Source organism: Leucoraja erinacea, chromosome 19 (assembly GCF_028641065.1).
Source record: "Leucoraja erinacea ecotype New England chromosome 19, Leri_hhj_1, whole genome shotgun sequence".
Classification (NCBI taxonomy): Eukaryota; Metazoa; Chordata; class Chondrichthyes; order Rajiformes; family Rajidae; genus Leucoraja; species Leucoraja erinaceus.
Genome location: NC_073395.1, coordinates 11498612 through 11519356, shown reverse-complemented (window position 1 = coordinate 11519356; position 20745 = coordinate 11498612). Strand labels below are relative to the sequence as shown.

Here is a 20745-nt window from a genome sequence, read left to right as displayed (position 1 = left end):
CCTCCTCCTTCTCTCCTCTCTCCTCCCCCTTCCCTCCCTCTCTCCCCCCCCCTCCCTGTCTCCTCCCTCCCTGTGCCCCCTCCCTCTCTCCCCCCCCCCCCTCTCCCCCCCCCTCTCACTCCCCTCTCCCTCTCCCCGCCTCCCCTCCCTCTCTCTCCCCCCCTGCCCCCCCTGTCTCTCCCCTTCCCCCCTCTCTCCCCCTTCCCCATCTCTCCTCCCCCCCCTGTATCCCTGTCTCTCTCTCCACCCCCCCCCCCCCCTCTCTCTCTCTCTCTCTCCCTCTCTCTCTCTCTCTCTCCCTCTCCCTCTCTCCCTCTCTCTCCCTCTCTCCCTCTCTCTCTCTCCCCTCTCTCTCTCTCTCCCTCCTCCTCTCTCTCTCTCTCTCTCCCCCCCCCCCCCCCCACTTCCACAGTGAGAGGCATGCACTGGGTTGCAATGAAAAAGAGGGCGCTCCGTTACCTCCATTCTTCACGCCACAAAATATTTACTTGCTTAACATAATATTAGCACTTTGGCATAACTCAGTACTTTCCATACTTTGATATGATAAGTGCTTGCACATGTAAACACCAATGAAGGAATATTTAATTCCAAGAACACATCTAGGATTTGGGCTTTTGCCGCTTTCTCGGGGATTTCAAATAAAACTACGCACTATACATAAACCTGTGAAGAAATTCAGTCACAAATGGCATGTGTTTTGACTGGCTGCAGAGCACCATACCTCCTTATCCCTCTCTACCTCTGCAGCTTTCAGCACATTTGACAACATATTTCTCCACTCTATCTGCCTTCTATCATGCAGCAGAGAAGGACTCAACCTCTAACTTTGAACTCTTCAGTCTCTTGCAATGACATCTCTTCCTGCCTTCGTAATGTTACTTCTGAAAATCCTCAAGGACATCCTTTCTTCCCTTCTGTTTCTCAACCACATGCTGTACCTTGGAGGAATCACTTGATAATTCATCATGGAAAACAGAATACGAACAGGCCCTTCAGTCCACAATGCGTACCCAGACATGATGCCAAGACCAACTCTTATCTGTCTGCATCAGATCTATATCCCTCTCTTCACTGCATATCTATCGAAAGACGTCTTAATTGCCACTATCGTATCTCCTCCATCACCATCACGTTTGTTCCCTGCACCCACCACTCTCTGTGTATAAACTTGTCCTGCACATCTCCTTTAAACTTGGCCCCTCACATTAAAACATCGATTTCTACGTATGTGAACGCCAGCCTGCATTACCTTCACCAGATCTCGTGACCCCTTCACTGCCTCCGTGTTGTCGGATTGTGTTGGATTCTTCTGTGCAAGGAAGTAGAGTCCTCCATTGGAAGCTGTTCAGTAAACCTTGTTTCCAATCCAGTGGCAGAATCCTCCCAATCTTCACTCTCCAATGGCATTTGCACATATTCTGAGTCTAAGCCCCAGCCCATTGCAAACTCATTCAATGAAGCCTAAAAGAGGAGAAAACAAAGGGCTACAGGCAATCAGTCTCTGGGGTACAACACCGTCGTCCGTGGCAACAAGCTGCAAATGGTGGACCACTTCTCTTGGTTTTGTTTTTTTTCTTTTTATAGAGAAACAGCACTGAATCAGGGCCTTCAGCCCACAGAGTCCGCACCGACCAGCGTTCCCCACACACTAACACTATCCTACACACACAAAGGGCAATTTACATGTACGTCTTTGGAGTGTGGGAGGAAACCGAACATCTTGGAGAAAACCCCACGCAGGTCACGGGGAGAAGGTAAAAACTCCGTACAGACAAGCACCCTTAGTCAGGATCAAACCCAGGTCCAAGGCAATAGCTCTACCGCCTTGCCACCATGTCTCAGGCCCTACCTCACGACAATGGAAGATCTACATGATGAAATGCACCATCTCCCTTCAGTACACCAGCACAGTTTTTGTTCATCAAAGATCGGCTCAAACCCAGCAGTGGTTCCTAACCTCCTATATGCTTTTGAAACTTGGCGTACCTACAGCAAGCACCTCAAAGCTTGGGAGAGATATGATCGGTGCTGGCCCTGCAACATTCTCCAAATGCACTGGGATGTAAAGTGAACCAATACCAGTGTTCTCTTCCAGGCCAGCATTCCCAGCACTGGGGCATCAATTATATTCAGTCGTCTATGTCAGGCAGGCTGTGTTGTTTGCCTGTCAGACCTGCCAAAGGCATTTGTCCCACCTGTGGCACAGTCATTCCACACAAGCTGCATCAGTCACCTGAGGATCCAAAGAACTGGAATGGCAGCGAACCATCCTCAATCACAAGGGACTGTTTAGGAAGATAGACACAAAATGCTGCAGTAACTCAGTGGGGCAGGCAGCATCTCTTGACAGAAGGAATGAGACCCCTGTTCAGACTAAGAACCAGATAGAAGACACTGAGATAAGGAAGTGTAAGGTGTGAAAACGAGACATCAAAAGAGATATTAATCAAGGACAATACAGAATAGATCATTGTTAGCTAGGAGAAGGTGATAACAAAGCAAACAGAGATAAAATGTAATCTGGGGGACAGTCAGACTGGTTGGGGAACCGGGAAGGGGGAGGGATCGAGAGAGAGGGAAAGCAAGTGTTACTCGAAGTTAGTGAAGTCAATATTCATACCGCTGGGGTGTAAGCTGCCCATGTGGAATATGAGGTGCTGTTCCTCCAATTTATGCTGGGCCTCACTCTGACAATGGAGGAGGCCCAGGACCGAAAGGTCAGTGTGGAACTGGGAGGGGGAGTTAAAGTGTTTAGTAACCGGGAGATCAGATGGGTTTAGGGGACCTCGAGAGCTTGATTAAAGTCACAGTATGTCTGAAATATACTAACCAAATAACCCTGGCATTCCCTCTCTCTCCATCCCTCCCCGACCCGTCGCACAAGCTCCTTGTTTTCCCCCAACAAACAACAAACAATGGCCTGTTCCTTTATCATCATTACTTTTTTGCGTATCTTTTGCTCATTTGTTCTGTATCTCTCTACATCATCGTCTATATCTCTCGTTTCCCTTTCCCGTGACTTTCAGTCTGAAGAAGGGTCGCGACCCGAAACGTCACCCATTCCTTCTCTCCAGAGAGGCTGCCTGTCCCGCTGAGTAACTCCAGCTTTTTGTGTCTATCTTTGAGATATACTGTTGATGGATTTCTCCAACATTTCAGTCAACTGCTGCCATTGAGGCATGAAGTTGTACACTCGCTGTTGTACGATCCCCTTGTGTGCCGTTTCTGAGAAGTTAATGTGAAAGGTGCACTCGGAGGGGAAATGCTGAGAATGAGCCACAGATCTAAAAAAAGACAGCGCTTAATGGCAAGAGTTGGCTGGGGATTTACTAGAGCGATACATCAAAGTTGGTGTCATTTTCAAACCGCAATAAGAGAGCTGGAATATCTGAGCAGGCTATAATTTATTGAACATGTACATGTGTAGACAATAACCCTCAATACTGATGTCCTCTGGGCGCCAATCAGCTGTCTTATCATTCTGACATTTTCACCTTCACCTCCCCCCTGCATTCCCATTCCATCGCATTCTTTCCTAACTCTCCATCCTGTCCCTTCCCACTGTCCGCCCCACACCCACCCCCACCCAAGATCTTCCTTATTCCACCAACCCAATGTCTTCTCAAGATTCTGCCCACCACAAGAACATTTGCACTCCCCCATAATCTGCAGACTGATGGTTTCTTCAGTTTGCAACGTTGGAGTGGGGCTACTCAACAACCAACTGTTCCACTGCTCTGTGTCTTGTCCCTACTTTCGGGCCTCTGGCAAATCGAGCACAGGTCATCCCACTCCTAAACTAAGCGAAGGTTGGGGCCCTTCTTTAGTGAACGTAGGGAGGTGTGAAGAGCTGGAAGTGAGACATATCAGGACTGGCCACAAATGACCTCGGGTAGGATGGTGCCTGGTAACCCCATTGTTGGCTGGGGAAGGTATGGGGAAAACAATGTAAAACGACCAGGGGGGAGGGGAGGGGAATGGAAGTAGAAGTTACTTAAAATTCCAGAATTTGCGTTGCTACTGCTGGGTTGTAAGCTACCCAAGCACCCATGCACCTTTTAAGACCAAGCATAATTTCTTACTCCAAACATCACTCATTTATCCTCATCCTTCAGAAAGCCCCTTGTTTGACTTTCTGTGCAGCCTGAATGCCTCTTTATTTTGTCCCCACTACGCTGTCGCAAGTACTCAGGATCACAGACTTGCAAACCTAACTTTTGATTACTCTTGACGTGCTTTAATAATGGGGTGGTACAGTGGTTACAGCAGCAGAGTTGATGTCAAGCAACGCCAGAAATCGGGTTCAATCCTGACTATGTGTACTGTGTGTACGGGGATTGTACGTTCTCCCCGTGGCCGCGTGGGTTTTCTCCAGTACTCTGGTTTCCTCCCACAAAGATATGCAAGTTTGTAGGTTAATTGGCCTCGATAAATTGTCCCTGGTGCAGAGGATAGAACTGGTGTATGGGCAATTGCTGGTCCGTGCGGACTCAGTGGGCCTGTTTCCACGCTGTATCTCTAAACTAAACTTTAACAAGTTGCTCATTATTTAAAGTCTTCTGAGATATAACCACAATTATATTATTCACCCTATTGGTGGTGTAGTTAGAGTGCAATGATAATTGAAGCAAAACCTTTGATAAGTAACGCCTATTTTCCAAATCATTCTGAATGAAAACAACACTCTAATATAATGGGACAAAGAGTGGAACATTGAGTTTCGATGTTGGAGTCGGCATTAATTGATGGTGGGACAATGCAACACTGTTGTGACCCAGGAGTTGTCCACTGCATCAGCATACGCTTTGAAGAAGGGGGTAAAGAAATGCAATATGATTGGGAATGGACGAAGGCGGGAGTGGAACAATGGTATTAGTTTAACTGGCCCAGAGCCCAGTACGCCCATAAACTGGTGGGAGATGTAAAAGAGCACCAACCTAACCTAAAAGTCTCATATGAAAATAAGACATAGGTGCTGAATTAAGCCACTTGGCCTATTGAGTCTGCTCTGCCATCGATCATGGCTGATCTATGTTTCCCTCTCAACCCCTTGCCTTATCCCCTTAACTATTGACACCCTTACCAATCAAGAACTTATCAATCTCCGCTTTAAAAATACCCAATGACTTGGCCTCTGTGACAATGACTTCCATAGACGGCTGTGGGTTTTCAGAAGGGAAGAGAATCTGTAATGAAACATGGAGTGTTGTATGTTGAAGAATGATTGTTGGAGTAGCTCGTAGGCACGTGGTGGGCTGATTGCTCCATTGAAACTGAAAGGAAAAAAAACATTTTGATGATAAAGATATATCTATTTTGGTGCAAAAGAGCTGAAAGGACTTTACTTTTAATATAAAATTCCCATTTTTCTAGGCAATTTGCCCCTGGACTCCCTAACAAATGAACCATCTATTTTGTGCTACCTGCCTTTCGGCTTCCCACTGGGCCTTTCAGGTATCTGCATTTCATTACCTCCATTAATTATAAAGGACTGTCATGCCAGTCTTTCCTCCTTAAGACTTGGGTACAAAGAAACCCCCCCCATGAGGAGGAAGCTTACTATGGATTTGGCAGTCAGCACTTCCACATTCCCCACTCACCCATGCATTTGGTCCACCCCAGGTCAAATACTGCAGAGGAATCTCCTTCCTCAGTTATGCATGTCCAGTCTTAACACTGGGAAGCTAACAGGATAATTTATTTCCACATCCAGACATTTCTTGATTTGTCCACCCAATGGGCAGTAGGATTTGCTATTTCTGCCAACTGTAACTCGTCCCATGTTCAAGATTACTAATTTAAACCAACTCACAAAACTTGTTTATGACCACAACCAGCCACAATGGCTGAGGATGTACTAGTTACAAACATCTGCATTCAATGTAATGATATAGATTATGAAGAGACATTCTTGATTAGTAAGGTGTCAGCGGTTATGGGGAGAAGGCTGCAGAATGGGGGTGAGAGGGAAAGATAGATCATCCATGATTGAATGGCAAAGTAGACGATGGGCTGAGTGGCCTAATTCTATTCCTATAATAACTTATGAACGTACATAGTAATTAACATTGACTGTAGTCATATCTGTGTCTTGGAATCTCCATGGGCACCTTTTGGTCACTAGCCTGCTCTCTTTTCCTCCTGCTATGTCCTGGTAATTCAGCTCCTCTTTCATCGTTGCTGCTCTTGGACGCCACACTTTTATATATTTTGTATCGTTGATCTTACCTGGAAGCCAGCAGTTTCCTGAGCGCTCTCATCCCTTTTCATTTGTTAAACATTTTTTATTGTATTATTTTTCCCGTTTTCTTCTCTTGCATGTTGAGCTCTTTCATATCTTCCTTATTTGCTCTTGCACAGTCTGAGCTGTTATTTGAAGTGTAATTATCACAGTAATTATCTCTGATTCTCAGACAAATGTCATGCAGTGTACTGGGGGGCTCGTTAACTCTGCTGCATCTGCACCAACTATCAGGTTTCCATTCACGCTTATCCAACATTAATCCCAGTTTTTATTCCCCCTCAAACCTCCGTCAATTCTCCGTCAATTCTCCGTCAATTCTCCCTGATTCCACATCTGCATTTGGGGCAATATACAGTGCTCAATTAACCATAATGATCAAACGACAATGATCCCAGGAATGACTGGGTTAATATATGATAAGCATTTAACTCCACTGGGTCTGTACTTGCTGGAGTTTGGAACGGTGAGGGGGGAGGGGACCTTATTGAAACTTAATGAATAATAAAAGGTCTAGACAGAGTGGATGTGAAGACGCTGTTTCCACTAGTGGGAGAGTAAAAGGTCGTACCTTTAGAAAGGAGATGAGGAGGAATTTCTTTAGTCAGAGGTAGTAAATCTGTGGACATCATTGCCACAGAAGGCTATGGAGGCCAAGTCAATAAATATTTTTAAAACAGAGATTGATAGATTGATAGAGTCTGAAGAAGGGTTTCGGCCCAAAACGTTGCCTATTTCCTTCGCTCCATAGATGCTGCTGCACCCGCTGAGTTTCTCCAGCATTTTTGTGTACCTATTGATAGATTCTTGATTAGTACGGGTGTCAGGGGAGAAGGCGGGAGAATGGGATTGAGAAGGAAAGATAGATGAGCCATGATTGATTGGCGGAGTAAACATGATGGGCTGAATGGCTAAATTCTGCTCCTATAACTTATGAACCCACCACCCAACATGTATTTGGGATGGGGGAGGAAACCGTAGCCTATGGATACCCAGCAAGAACTTGCAAACCACAGACAGCAGCCAGGGTCAGGATCGAAACTGGATTGCTGAAGCTGTGAGGCAGCAGCACCCAAAGCTGCAAACCTCTGAACAAAAAGCTGGAGTAACTCAGCGGACAGGCAGCATCTATGGAAAGAAGGAATGAGTGACATTTCAGGTCGAGACCCTTCTTCAGTCTGAAGAAGGGTCTCGACCCGAAACGCCACCCATTCCTTCTCTCCAGAGATGCTACCTGTCCCACTGAGTTACTCCAGCTTTTTGTGTCTTTCTTCGGTTTAAACCAGCATCTGCAGTTCACTTCCTACACAACCTCTGAACCAAGATGCTTTCTGCTTTAGTGAAGCAGTGCTTTAGATGCTTTAATCTCTCTACTTTGCTATTCCTATCTGATAAACATGGTCCCATCCCTGGTTTACTTGTTTACTGAATGTGGGCAATCATGAAGCAAGTCCCCCTTGACTCCGAGGAACATCCAGAGAGGGGAAGTTACTTGTTTCCAGTCGAGTACTTCATACCGACTTTCTTGGTAGATTGAAAACTCCTATTCCCTCCCAGGTTATCTGTCTGCTTCTGACATAATAGCACAGTCTACACTAGTGCCTTGACCTTCACAGTCTGCAAGTTTTAAACAGAATTCTGCTTCAGCACATTCCTGCCATTTAGCATGCCCAACATGCATTGTTGCTCAACCACACATCATATTAATGGTGAATTATTTCAGCAATCTTGACAGTCCTGCTCCATTGCAGCAAACACATTAAACCACTAAGATCCATCAGAAATACTAAAGTAGGTTGTTATATGTACAATATTTCACAATTTATTTAAGCTACTTCAATTAATACATCTACACCACACTGTCTCGGCAAGGCCACCAGCATAATCAAGGACCATTCTCACCCCGGTCACTCCCTCTTCTCCCCTCTCCCACCAGGCAAGAGGTGCAGAAGTTTGAAGACTCACATCTCTAGATTCAGGAACATTTTTTTCCCAGCTATTATCAGGCAACAGAACAGGCCTCTCATCAGCTGTCTTGCAGTCTTGACTTCTCTTCTACCTCATGGGAGAAGTTTGAACTATCTTTATTTCGAACATTATTGGTCTTCAATGTTATATATATCTTGCACTAAATGTTGTACCTCCTTTATCCTTTATCAGTGCACTCTGGCCAGCTTGATTATATTCATGTATATTCTTTTTGTTGACTGGATAATCAGCTGACGAGCATCAACTCAGAAACGTTTGCAAAACTCATCAGTGTTGCATTTATATGACCTTTAACTGTATGGGTGTTTATTTGGCCATTGTACTGATACCTTCTAGTCCTGTTTAAAAAGGAACTGCAGATGCTGGAAAATCGAAGGTAGTCAAAAATGCTGGAGAATCTCAGCAGGTGCAGCAGCACCTATTTCCTTCGCTCCATATATGCTGCTGCACCCGCTGAGTTTATCCAGCATTTTTGTCTACCTTCTAGTCCTTTATGCTTAATTAGTTTAAAGGTGGTAATTAGAAAACAAAAATACAAGTGTATGAACTGATAAAAAGAAGTTTAAGACTTATGTCAGGAAGCATTTCCATAACTGGGCGGCACAGTGACGCAGCAGTAGAGTTGCTGCCTTACAGCGCCAGAGACCCGGGTTGATCCTGACTACAGGTGCTGTCTGTTTGTAGTTTGTATGTTCTCCCTGTGACTGCGTGGGTGTCCTCCCACACTCCTAAGACATACAGGTTTCTATGTTAATTGGCTTCTGTAAATTGTCCCTAGCGTGTAGCATTGTACTAGTGTACAGAGGTGATCGCTGGTCGACGTGGTCTTAGTGGGCCAAATGGCCTGTTTCCATGCTGTATCTCTAAAGTAAAGTAAAGTACACTAAAGCATACCTGGCCCAAATAACTTTAACTTCAGTCCGTGGTGTAAAATAGGAGAGAGTACTTTTATCTATGTACTCTGCAGCTTTGAGATCAACTGGTGGGAATATAAATTGGCCATTAATCCAATCTTGCCCATTTAATGCCCCGCAAAGAGTGGGTCGCGCCTGAACCAGCTCCATACAAGGGTTGGCCAGATCAACGCCAACATGCATCGTTGGGGGCTGTATTCTTCAGCAGCTTGCGTTTGTGGAGCAAACCAGCAAACATCGCTGTCCTCCGTCCCCCTGGTGGAGGGGCAGACCTCACGGCCCTCGACAACAGCACATTGAAATGGCTACAGTACCTGGAGGCCGTTGCATAACCTCTGCTGTCTCAAACGCAAGAAGAAGAATGCATTCCAAAGGTTTGTAGGTTAATTGGCTTCGGTAAGAATTGTAAATTGTCCCTTATGTGTAGGATAGTGCTAGTGTACGAGGATCGCTGTTCAGCAATGGGCTGAAGGGCCTGTTTCCGTGCTGTATCTCTAAGCTAACCTAAACTATGAAGTAATTACGGTCGGAATCCATCAGTGACTCTGAGGTAAACCTGTATCCAGCCTTGTGCTTTGGAAGATGCATTTACAGGCCAGTATGGAATGGAGGGCTTAATTACCTGTCCGTGGCCCTCCATGCAACTAACAACAGTGTGTTCACTTTTACTCTGAATTGAGTGATGATTTTCTGGCCTGCAGCTACACTCGGCTTCCTGCTGCTGCATTACAACTCGTTTCTCTTCTCTTGTTTCCATGTCCAGCGCCCGGAGGATATTTACTGTAGGTGTGGTCTGACACATAGCAAAACAAATTTGGAGCTTTCTTCATGCAAGACTATAAATCACTTTGCACTTACACAACCCTTGGACACACAGTTATTGCATGGAGCTCTCTGGTGCTGTTGGTTTGAGTGCAGAGCACAAGTTAATGGGCTGGAAAGGCAGGCAGACAGACAAATGTCCCATTTACACACCGCAACAGAACCCTTTTGGATTAGCTTGACTGCTAATAAACTAAACAAACCCACAGGTGACAGAGGATCTGTGTTTACACAGTGCTGAAATGAAAAGTCTGTCCATTGTAAGTGGTCAAAATGAATAAATAAAACTACGTCACCATCTGGAATGCTTGCCTTGCATTCTGTTGGTGTCTTTGGTTAAACTCAACCCTTCAGTGCATTTCTGTTGTGCTTTCACTAGGTTCACTCGTCAGTAGAGCGAGGCATGCAAAGGTTTTGGATCCATTTAAGCATCATTGAGAAAGGTCAACAGAAAACAAATGGAGGATTAAAATGGAACATGAAATAAGCATTAAAAAAGCTCTCCATCTCGGCAGAGAGGTAGAGGTGCTGCCTTACGGCGCCAGAGCCCCGTGTTCGATCCTGACTATGGGTGCTGTCTGCATGGAATATATAGGTTAATTGGCTTCTGAAAGATTGTAACTTGTCCCTAGTATGTAGGATGGTGCTAGTATACAGGGTGATCGCTGGTTGGCGCAGACTCGGTAGGCTGATGGGCCTGTTTCCACACTGCATCTCTGAGGCCTAAAGTGCAAGGTAAGGTCTCAGATCATTTATGTCCAACACAAGACTTCATGCAACATGGCATTCAACTGCAAAGCAGATGAAAGAGGCTTGAACAGTTTACGTTAACATTACAGTAGAAGATTCCATCAACATCTTCGAGATCACCATTGACCCAAAATTTAAACTACATCAGCCCCATCATTGGAAGAACAGGAGCATTTACAGTTCAGAGTAAGACATGCGAGTCCGATATGGCCATTTTATTTTCCACAAGTCTAGGTTTTCTTCCGACTTTGGAAGCCAGTGATTATATCATTAGCGCACATCCCCACAGTTAATTACAAGGAAGTCTGGGCACTTTATCTTCAATTCATTTGTGACATTTATTCATTTATTGCACATCTCTGATTGCCTTAAGAAGTTGGTGTGAGCAGTGTTATTTTCAGCAGTTTGAATAACAATGAAAAAATGGTGACGTGTTTTCAGGCCACAATAGCATGTGACTGGGAAGTGGCATCAGGATGGCTGTCCTTGGTCCTTAAGAGTTATAGATATGGAGTTATATGTATTATGGAGTTATCCTCCATCCAGATCGCCAGCGAACCGTCGTCCCTCTCTCGCCTGGCCTTCAGCCTTTAGCCTTCATGCTCCAGGGGGCACACCCCGCAACCAACCTTCAGGGCGCAGAAGGAGAGACCCCCGGGTGTTCTCACTAACCCTTTGTCCAGCGTCCACCGCCATTGCTGACTCCCTCCACCTTGTGGATCCCAGTCTTCAGGGGGGCGAGCAGGAGATGAGCCTCGCACGAGGCTCCCACTCCAGGTGGGATCCGCTGGTCTGCGGTGGGTGAATTAGGCTTGTTGCCGGGATATGGCAGTGGCCTGCAGGAATTGTTCTCCTCTCGTCGGGTGTTGTTCAGCAGAGTGAACCTACTTTTATAGACTAATGAGATGTGATCGCTATGAAAATACAAAATTGTCACAGCACTTGACAGGAGGAGATGCAGGGATGATGTTTCCTCTGGCTGGAATGTCTAAAGCCAGAGATTACTGTCTCAAAGTAAGAAATTGGCCATTCATAACTGAAGCTGGAAGTCATTTTTTTACCGAAGGATTTATGAATCTTTGAAGCTCTGCCCAAGAAGATAGTGAAGGTCGTGGTCGAGTATAATCAGGACACAATTCATCGATTTTTTGGTGTTAAGGGAGTCAAGGAACAAGGGGTTACTGCAGGAAAGTGCCTCAGAAATATAAAATCCAACATTTTATTGAATGTTGAAGTAGGCATAAGGGACCAAATCAACTTCTCCTACTTTTAATTCTTATGTTGTTATGGTGCATTGGTGGTGAAGGAGTGAATGCTTAAAGTGAAGATGGGGGCCACTTACCCGAATGAATACGCCCCTGCCGTGACTGACTTCATCAGTAAGTTCATAAAGGAATGCATGCCAAAGAAGACAAGCCAAGTGTTCCCCAACCGGAAACCATGGATGAACTATGAGATCCATTTCCAGGTGACATTCAAGACCTCTGCGTACAAGTCAAACAATCCTGAGTGGTACAGGAAATCTCACTTACATGTTGCTTTATCCTGAATGATGTCTATTTTTATTGAGTGTTCTTGGATCCACATTAAATCAGACAAACATTTTCCATCACACACCTGGGTGGCACAGTGGCGAGTGGTAGAGTTGCTGCCTTACAGCACTTGCAACGCCGGATTCCATCCCGGGTTCGATCCCGACTACGGGTGCTGCTGTACAGAGCGTGACCTGCGAGAGTTTTCTCCGAGATCTTCGGTTTCCTCCCACTCTCCAAAGACATGTAGATTAATTGGCTTAGTAAATGGAAAAAATGTCCCCAGTGTGTGTAGGATAGTGTACACTATGCAGGGTTCGCTGGTCAGCGCGGCCCCGGTGGGCCAAATGGCCTTTTTCCGCTCTACATCTCTAAACCAAACTAAACTAAACTAAACCTGAATTGGGTTTGATATATAGTCAAATGGATGTGGGGTACCAAAAGAAAAATCAGACACATTCAGATACACACTGTATTTATGGAGCTAGTCTAGTTCAGGTTTTGGCCCTTAGCATTTTGGCCTTGATAAAGATATTGAATTGGCAATGATGATAAAACTATTCATATTGGTGGTCAGGCATTCTAGTGGTATGAATGTGATATTAATGATCAACTAAAACTGAATGTTGCCAAGATTTCTGCACGTGATCCAGAAAATACCGCTATCTGGGCGTGAGCAGTAACTCATCCACCGCCATGAAGCACCCACTTCTCCAGTATCAGCGTGCCGAGGCGGCAGTGTGCAACATCCACAACACACAACAGCTCCCAAACCAACATCCTCTGTAGCTCAATGCTTAATGCAGGAGGCATTGATGCACTATCCTGAAGGCACTTCCAAGTCGCATACAATCCTGTCATGGAAACATATTAGCATAGAATCACAGAGTTATACAGCACGGAAACAGGTCCTTTTCCAATTCATCCATACGAGCCATCACCTGCAGTCATGTGCTGGCAGATGAGATGAATTTAACGGCATCATGTTATTCAAAGACATTGTGAGTTGAAGGCCCTGTTCCTGTGCAGTACTTTTCTAGATTCTGCGTTAATATGCAGGGAATAGAGGGATATGGGTCAACTGCAGGCAGGGGAGATTAGTTTAATTTGACATAATTTTCAGTATAGACATCGTGATCTGAAGGGCCAGTTCCTGTGCTGTATTGTTCTATGTTCATGATAAGTTGGACGGGTGACATTTTAAATTCTTAAACTATTTGTTTAGTAACAAGCAGGATTCCTGATCATATCAGGGAGAAATATGTTTTTTCCTTTTTATTTTTAACCGACCTTATTCTCCACTTAGCACCAGACTGAGGAGTTTTTGGCATGTTAGGAGTGGAATGTTTGAGGAATAAGGATGTGAAGTGAGGACATCACCCTCTGATCAATACTGTAAAGATTGCTGTGATAATTCAATAGGTATGAAAATTGCAAGTTGATGGGTGACGATCAGGAAGATTGTTAAAATTAAATCAACAGTTGAGAGCTACTCGTTGTGCACTATTAATCCACTGTTTATTTTTCCTGCCCATTAACATTCTGGTTCGTGTTTTGAAATGGTCACTAAATAGTTATGGAGAAAGAAAAATAAATACAATCCTGCTTGTGTTATTCCGACGTATCTGAATGAACATGTGGTTCTGCACTTTGACATGGCCGCTGTCAATCATGAGACGTTCTTAATTGCCACGGGGAAAGTTGTAAACTTTTAAAAATTCCTGGTCGTTGCGTGATTGCAGTGTTGTACACCAGACGTGTGCAAAACTGAGGGAGTTAACTGCGGCCTTTCACAAGAGGTATAATGAGAGCTAAACAGTACCGCAAACTGTAACTGGGAAGTCCACGAGGAATCTGGAGAAGCCTGTGGTGAAAACAGTCACTTTTATTGATACAATTAGGGTGTAGCAGATGGACAACGGGGTCTTTCTTATTTAAAGGCCACCAGTGAGCCAGAGTATGTGAATTCAGTGGGAATCTAATCGATGAGATTTTGGTGGCAATATATTGTGTCTTCCTTAATTATCTGTAGTGAAGGATTACTGTACTCACAGAAAGGCCAGAAGATTTTTAGAGTTTTAAGATACGTCACAGAAACAATCCCTTCAGCCCACCGAGTCCGCATCGGCTAGCGACAGCCCCTACACTAACCTACACGCCAGGGACAATTATTACAACTTAGTGAATCCAATTAACCTACTAACCTGTACGTCTTTGGAGTGTGGGAGGAAACCAGAACACCCAGAGAAAACCCACGTGGTCACGGGGAGAACGTACAAACTCCGTACACACAGCACCCATAGTCAGGATCGAACCCTGGTCTCTGGTGCTGTCAGGCAGCAACTTTACTGCTGCACCACTGTGCCTCCCTCTTAAACTAGAGTGGAATGTGGCACAGTCCAGTTAAACTGATCCACATCATTCTATTCCCTGCACTTCCATCTAAAAGCCTCTTAAACACTATTGTGTCTGTCTCCACCACCAACCCTGGCAATGCGCTCCAAGCTCCCATTACTCTCTAAGTAAAAAACTTGCCAGGCACATCTCCATTAAACCTGCTCACTCTCAACTTTTAGTTGTGCCCTCTAGTGATAAACATCGCCATCCTGGGGAAAAGGTTCTGACTGTCTACCGTATCTATGCCTCTCATAATTTTATATACTTCTATCAACTCTCCCCTCAACCTGCGACATTCAACAAAACCAATTCAAGTCTATCCAACCTCTCCCTATAGCTGAAATCCTCATATTCAAAGAAGCATTCTGTTAACCTGTTCTGCACCTTCTCCAAAGCTTCCACATTGTTCCTGTAATGGGGCGACTCTTTTTGGTGAGAAGGACAGACTTATGGGCGTCACACTTGGCAATTTTTGGCAACTGGCGGCGTCATTGACTGACGTATCAGTGTCGCCGAAAGATTTTGAACATTTCAAAATCCAGCGGCGACAAAAAAAATGTTGCGACACTTGAGGAGACGCCGCGCGCCAATACATCGTCATGCCGCGTCTTTTTTGGTGACCTGATACGTCAGTTAATGATGCCGACGGTCGCCGATAAAATTGCCAAGTGGGACAGCCCCGTTACACTCAAGGACAAGCCACACCCTGGCTGCTCTTGCGTCTCTCCTCTCTCATCAGGCAAAAGGTATAGAAGTGTGAAAACGCACACCTCCAGATTCAGGATCAGTTTCCTCCCAGCTGTTATCGGGCAAGTGAACCATCCGACCAACAACCAGAAATCAGACGGGAAAGCTTCTCAGTGACTGGGAAGGACGAGGGGGAAGAGGTGTGGGTCTGGGTCACGCAGCCAAACATCTGTTTCTGGGGCGGAAATGCGGCTTAAAAAGGGAGAGAGATTCCAAACTGTCAGAGTGGGAAAGACTGCCAGGAAACGAGCAACCCCATGAAGAGGGATAATACAAATTGCCGTGCCCCTGATGAATGATCTGCAGGCAATTAAATCCAGGTGAATGCTGATAAACTACTCTGTAGATTTATTTACTCCCTCCTGAGCAGTGTACAACTTTTTTGCAAGTGGGCTCAGAGGGCTACTCTCCAGAACATGTTTTTCTTTAACCCTAGATAAATAGGTCCTGATATTTCTAAACATGTTCAAAAAACTAGTCGCATGATGCTTGCTGTTCCCACTTCTGCTTGCTATGCCCAGCCACTGCCTCCTCACCTCCCAATGACTCTTCATCCCACTCACTGCATTCACTGGACCCTCGCTGCCTCTTCAACACTCCCCCCATTTCACTCCCTCCCCCATCATTTTGCGGACTCGGTGGGCCGAAGGGCCTGTTTCCGTGCTGTATCTGTAAACTAATCTAAGCTGGATGAGTAAAGCTCCAACAACATTTAACAACCTTGATACCAACCATGTTTTGGATTTGCTGTACAATCCTAAGAAAACCCCCTCACAATGTTTGCACTGCCGCCCAGATGCCCTGCCAGGGTGTTTTCGGCCAAATACGCGCAAAACCCATGATCCTCACCTCCTGTAAGGTAGCATTTTCATGGGAGCCATTTCACAAGGAAGGTTTATTCATCAAGCTAATGGCTTATCATGGATTCCACAAGGGCAGTTTATGATGGGCAATAAATCTGTCCCAGGCAGCAAAAACCCCCGTATGCATGTAGTGGTTGAAAAAACAAACACACTGCTTACAATAAAAGCAGAAAATGTCAAATGTGCACACTGTCTTGAACTTGGAAACGTATCCACACTGCTGTTATGTTTCAGAAGGAACTGCAGATACTGATTTACATCGAAGATAGACACAAAATGCTTCAGACTGATAGGTCTTGACCCGATCCATCACTTATTCCTTTTCACCAGAGATGCTGCCTGACCTACTGAGTTACTCCAGTATTTTGTGTCTATCTGCTGTTATGTTGCTCGATAAGAGACTTGCAGCTTCACTGAACACCACTGCCTGTGTACGTTTAGACTTTAGACGTTAAAAATACAGCATGGAAACAGGCCCTTCGACCCACCTGGTCCACGCCGACCAGCCATCACCCCGTACACTAGCACTAACCTACACACTAGGGACAATTTACAATATTTATCAAAGCCGAGTAATGAGAAATGAACTAATATTACATAAAAATTAGATCTAGCAATTTTGTTGCATTGTTTTGCTTTTTAAATTGGTAGGCCAGTAAAGGACACATGGCATTTGTGCAATGAAATATTTCATCAGCACTGTATTGATCTGCTATTGCCTTCATTCGCCTCCAACTTGGAGCAAAGCAGATTACATTTTATCAGGCATTCCTGAAAGAGACACTGCATCCCCCTATGTCACCTTGCTTCTTTAAGCTGATTGTCCATGTTGTCATCTCAGAACCAGTGGAAAATTCCTTGCAGGCAAGTTACTGGTCATTCCCCCTCAATGAACCACGGAGACAGTCTAAATGAATACTTAGCTTCTCTTTGAGAACAGGAGCCCTGACACCAATTAGCCCTGGTTCATTTCCACCCAGGCACTTGTATTTTGTGAAATGACATGTTCTTAATGAACACTAATGTGGAAACTCAGTGCTTATATGTATTAAACACATCCCTGCTCTTGCACAAAGTACACAGGATAATACTAGACTGGAAAGCTCTTGGAAAACCAGCTTTTGGGCAAAATTTGAAGAGTGTCCCGACCTGAAGCATTGCATATGTCCTCCAGGGCTGCTGCCAGATCTGCAAAGTTACTCCAGCACTTTGTGTACTTCTTCAGGCCAAAAGGCATAAATTTGCCTCTGCAGTAACTCAGAGCCTGACTTTATGGGTGAGAATATTTCCAGTCCCCATTCTTGTTTAAAAATTTAGTTACCAGGATGTGGCTGCTATTTTAATCAACATTTAGAATTGAACATACTTAAGTAATCACAGTAAAATCCATAGTAGAAATTCTGATATAAACAGGACTGTGTCTCTAATGATAAGGGTTGCATCAGTTGGTTGACTGCATAACTTTACTGTTTGACACAGGAGATCTCTGATGGAAATGTAATTGAAATATTGCTTGTAACTCCAAAGGACACAAGCACGTCAAGGAAAGTTCAGAAATAGATGGCAGAGATTCAATGACATTTTATTGTCACATGTACCTAGGTACAGTAAAATGCTTTGTTCTGCATACAACCCGGTAAAATCACATAGCAGACCTCACCAAGGCAATACACAAATGTCGCCACATTTTAGCACAGACGAAGTTCACCGAACAGTCCTGTTTACTGCCTGCCGCTGCACGTGGCAGCAACTGCCCCCCTTCTCTGGGTCTCTCTTAATTGTTATTGCCCTTCCCCCCCCCACCGGGTCCCCCCTTTGTTCTCGGTGGCCCTCCACGCTCTCTGACGATCTTCCTTGCTGTCCGACGGCTCTCACTCGACTCTCCGACCCTTCCTCACTTTCGACGGTCCTCTCCCTCTCTGACGATCCCTTCGCTCTGATGTCAATTCTGATGTTAAGAGATCTGAGATTAGAGGAAGAGCAAAAATGAACAAAGACTTTTCTCACTATGGAGATGGAAGCTGAGAGGGGAGCAAAGATGAGGCATGAATAGTGTTTAAGAAATTTAATGTTGAACTTAATGATCACAAAACTAGAGAACACAAATTCAGCATCTCCAGGAGTCCAGAAATTAGTCAGGTGGTTTAACTTTAATGCTGAATAAGTCAATGTTAAATAGATTCAGCAAAAGGGGTTGATGTTATGTTATACAGCAGTTGTATAAACCTCTGGTGAGTGTATGATTGACCTTGTTTAAGAAGAAACTGCAGATGCTAGACTATTGAAGGTGGACAAAAATGCTGGAGAAACTCAACGGGCGAGGTAGCATCCATGAAGCGAAGGAAATAGGCGACGTTTCGGGTCAAGACCCTTCTTCAGACTGAAGAAGGGTCTCCACCCGAAACATCACCTATTTCCTTCGCTCCACAGATGCTGCCTCGCCCGCTGAGTTTCTCCTGTATGATCGATCTTTGTCTGAGCAAGGATAGATATAAATCAGATGTAATGACCTTGCCCTGACTAGAGGCCTGAGCACAGCTGATCAGAGTTGAAGCTGGAGAAATTGGGAAATTAGTACATTTGGATTATTATCTTAGACTGGTTTGGACCATTGGTTTCTACAGTCATAGAGAAATATTCTGGATTAGCACATGGATATTCTGGGAATATTGGGATTTGGATTCCATGCAGGCAGAGATTAGATTAATGACACCATGTTCAGCACAGTCATTGTGGCCTGTCCCTGTGCTATCTTCCTTAAATCATGGGCGACACAGTGGCGCAGTAGTCGAGTTGGGTCCGGGTTTGATCCAGTTGACGGGTGCTGACTGTATGGAGTTTGCATGTTCTCCCTGTGGCTGTGTGGCTTTCCTTTGTATGCTTCGGTTTCCACCCAAATTCCAAAGACGTACAGGTTTGCAGGTTAATTGACTTCTGTAAGTTGCCGCTAGTGTGTTGGATGCAAAACTGAGATAATATAGAACTAGTGTACGGGGTGATCATTGGTCGGAGCAGACACGGTGGGCCAAAGGGCGTTTTCACTCTGTATCTCTAAACTAAACTAAATTACATGCCATAATTAAACCATTGTATGGGAATATTGTAAAGGAATGGATGATAATGGCATAATTTCCTGCACTTTGCTGGAACTTTAATATGCTGGTCAGTAGTGAGTGAAAAGTGAAAGACATCAGTATGGCAAGGTCTCCTTAAGTTGAGACATTTCTGACATTTTTCTCCTTGAGCTACTTTTGTTGCTTCACTCAAGCGCCATATGGAAATGGCTGGGTTTCATTTGTTTCTGCACTGCATTAGATGTGACTATTGAAAGCCACCCTGCATACCTTCTGTCAATCTCTTAAATGGGATGTGAAGAAAGGTAAGACCTCGTTTACTTTGGCCGACCAATCAGTCACCTGGTGCATGCATAGCAACCTCATTATTCACTATTTCACAACAACTAGCTACCAACCAGCATCTCACATCATCAATCAATATGGAGTCAAAATAAAGGGACGATTGCAAGCTCAATACCAGAGAAGGAGCCATTCTTTAATGAAGACATTTCCCCTTGACTGACAGTCTGAGACTGGCGATACGTACTCGACAAGTTTAATGGAGATGTTTATGGTTTCCTTTAAAATACTTTCTGCAGGCGATGCCACAAGAAAAAAATCGGAGCAAATTTCACTGGTAGATCATCACAGTTAGAGTAAATTCCTGTTGCAAGGAGCTGACAGCCATCTGCGAGTGTCTTCAGTTTGTGGCTAAGCAGCCAATCTAAACTATTTGTTCTCAGCTTGTCGGACACTGGTGTGTAGAGTAAAAGCTGTCTCATTGCAGAAGTGCTTCTAACTATGTGGAATGCTGCCAAGTCCAATGTCAGTCATGCTGAAAAGTTATTGTATCAGATTATGGGACTGTGGCATCTATAAAATTTGTTGAGAATCTTCCCACAAGTTTTGTTTCGCATGAAGCTGCACACATTTTGCTTTGTAATTATGGCAATGCTGTATTCTTGGGGTTTGCCAAAGGATTCCAACTTTCAAATTCATACATTAGGCTTGTCTGTGTCTTTCCTGCACAATGTTGTGACTGGATGCTTAAGACAATATCTTTAAGATCCCAAAGTGCTGGAGTAACTCAACAGGTCAGGCAGTACCTGTGAAGGGAATTGACTTTGTCGGCACCAGAAACATGGCGCCACTTGTGTACTGTCCGGGTGAGGTTTGCTACATGATTTTACCCGGTTGTCTGCAAAACAAAACATTTCACTATACCAACGTACATGTGACAATAAAGTATCATTGAATGAAGGGTCTGGATAAGAGTCTCGACCCAAAACGTTTTCTATCTATTCCCTCCACAGATGCTATCAACTTACTCCAGCACTTTGTGTTTTACTCAAGATTCCAATGTCAGTGGTACCATACATCTCTAAAACCCCTGGTTGGTTTGTCTGCATTGTGCATTTTCTTGCCTCAAAT

The 20745-nt window shown here is 44.6% G+C and overlaps 1 protein-coding gene across 5 annotated transcripts in view; it reads left to right on the top strand.

Moving 5' to 3' along the window:
• Window positions 1-20745, top strand: part of LOC129706216 (contactin-1-like) — a 427793-nt gene that overhangs the window by 398694 nt on the left and 8354 nt on the right. Inside the window, exon 25 of one of the 5 annotated variants that reach the window (XM_055650292.1) lies at window positions 5377-5457. The exons of the other annotated variants lie outside the window; for them this stretch is intronic. Coding sequence (XP_055506267.1) covers window positions 5377-5457 — 81 coding nt within the window. The remainder of the gene's footprint in view (window positions 1-5376; window positions 5458-20745) is intronic. 5 annotated transcript variants of the gene reach the window in all.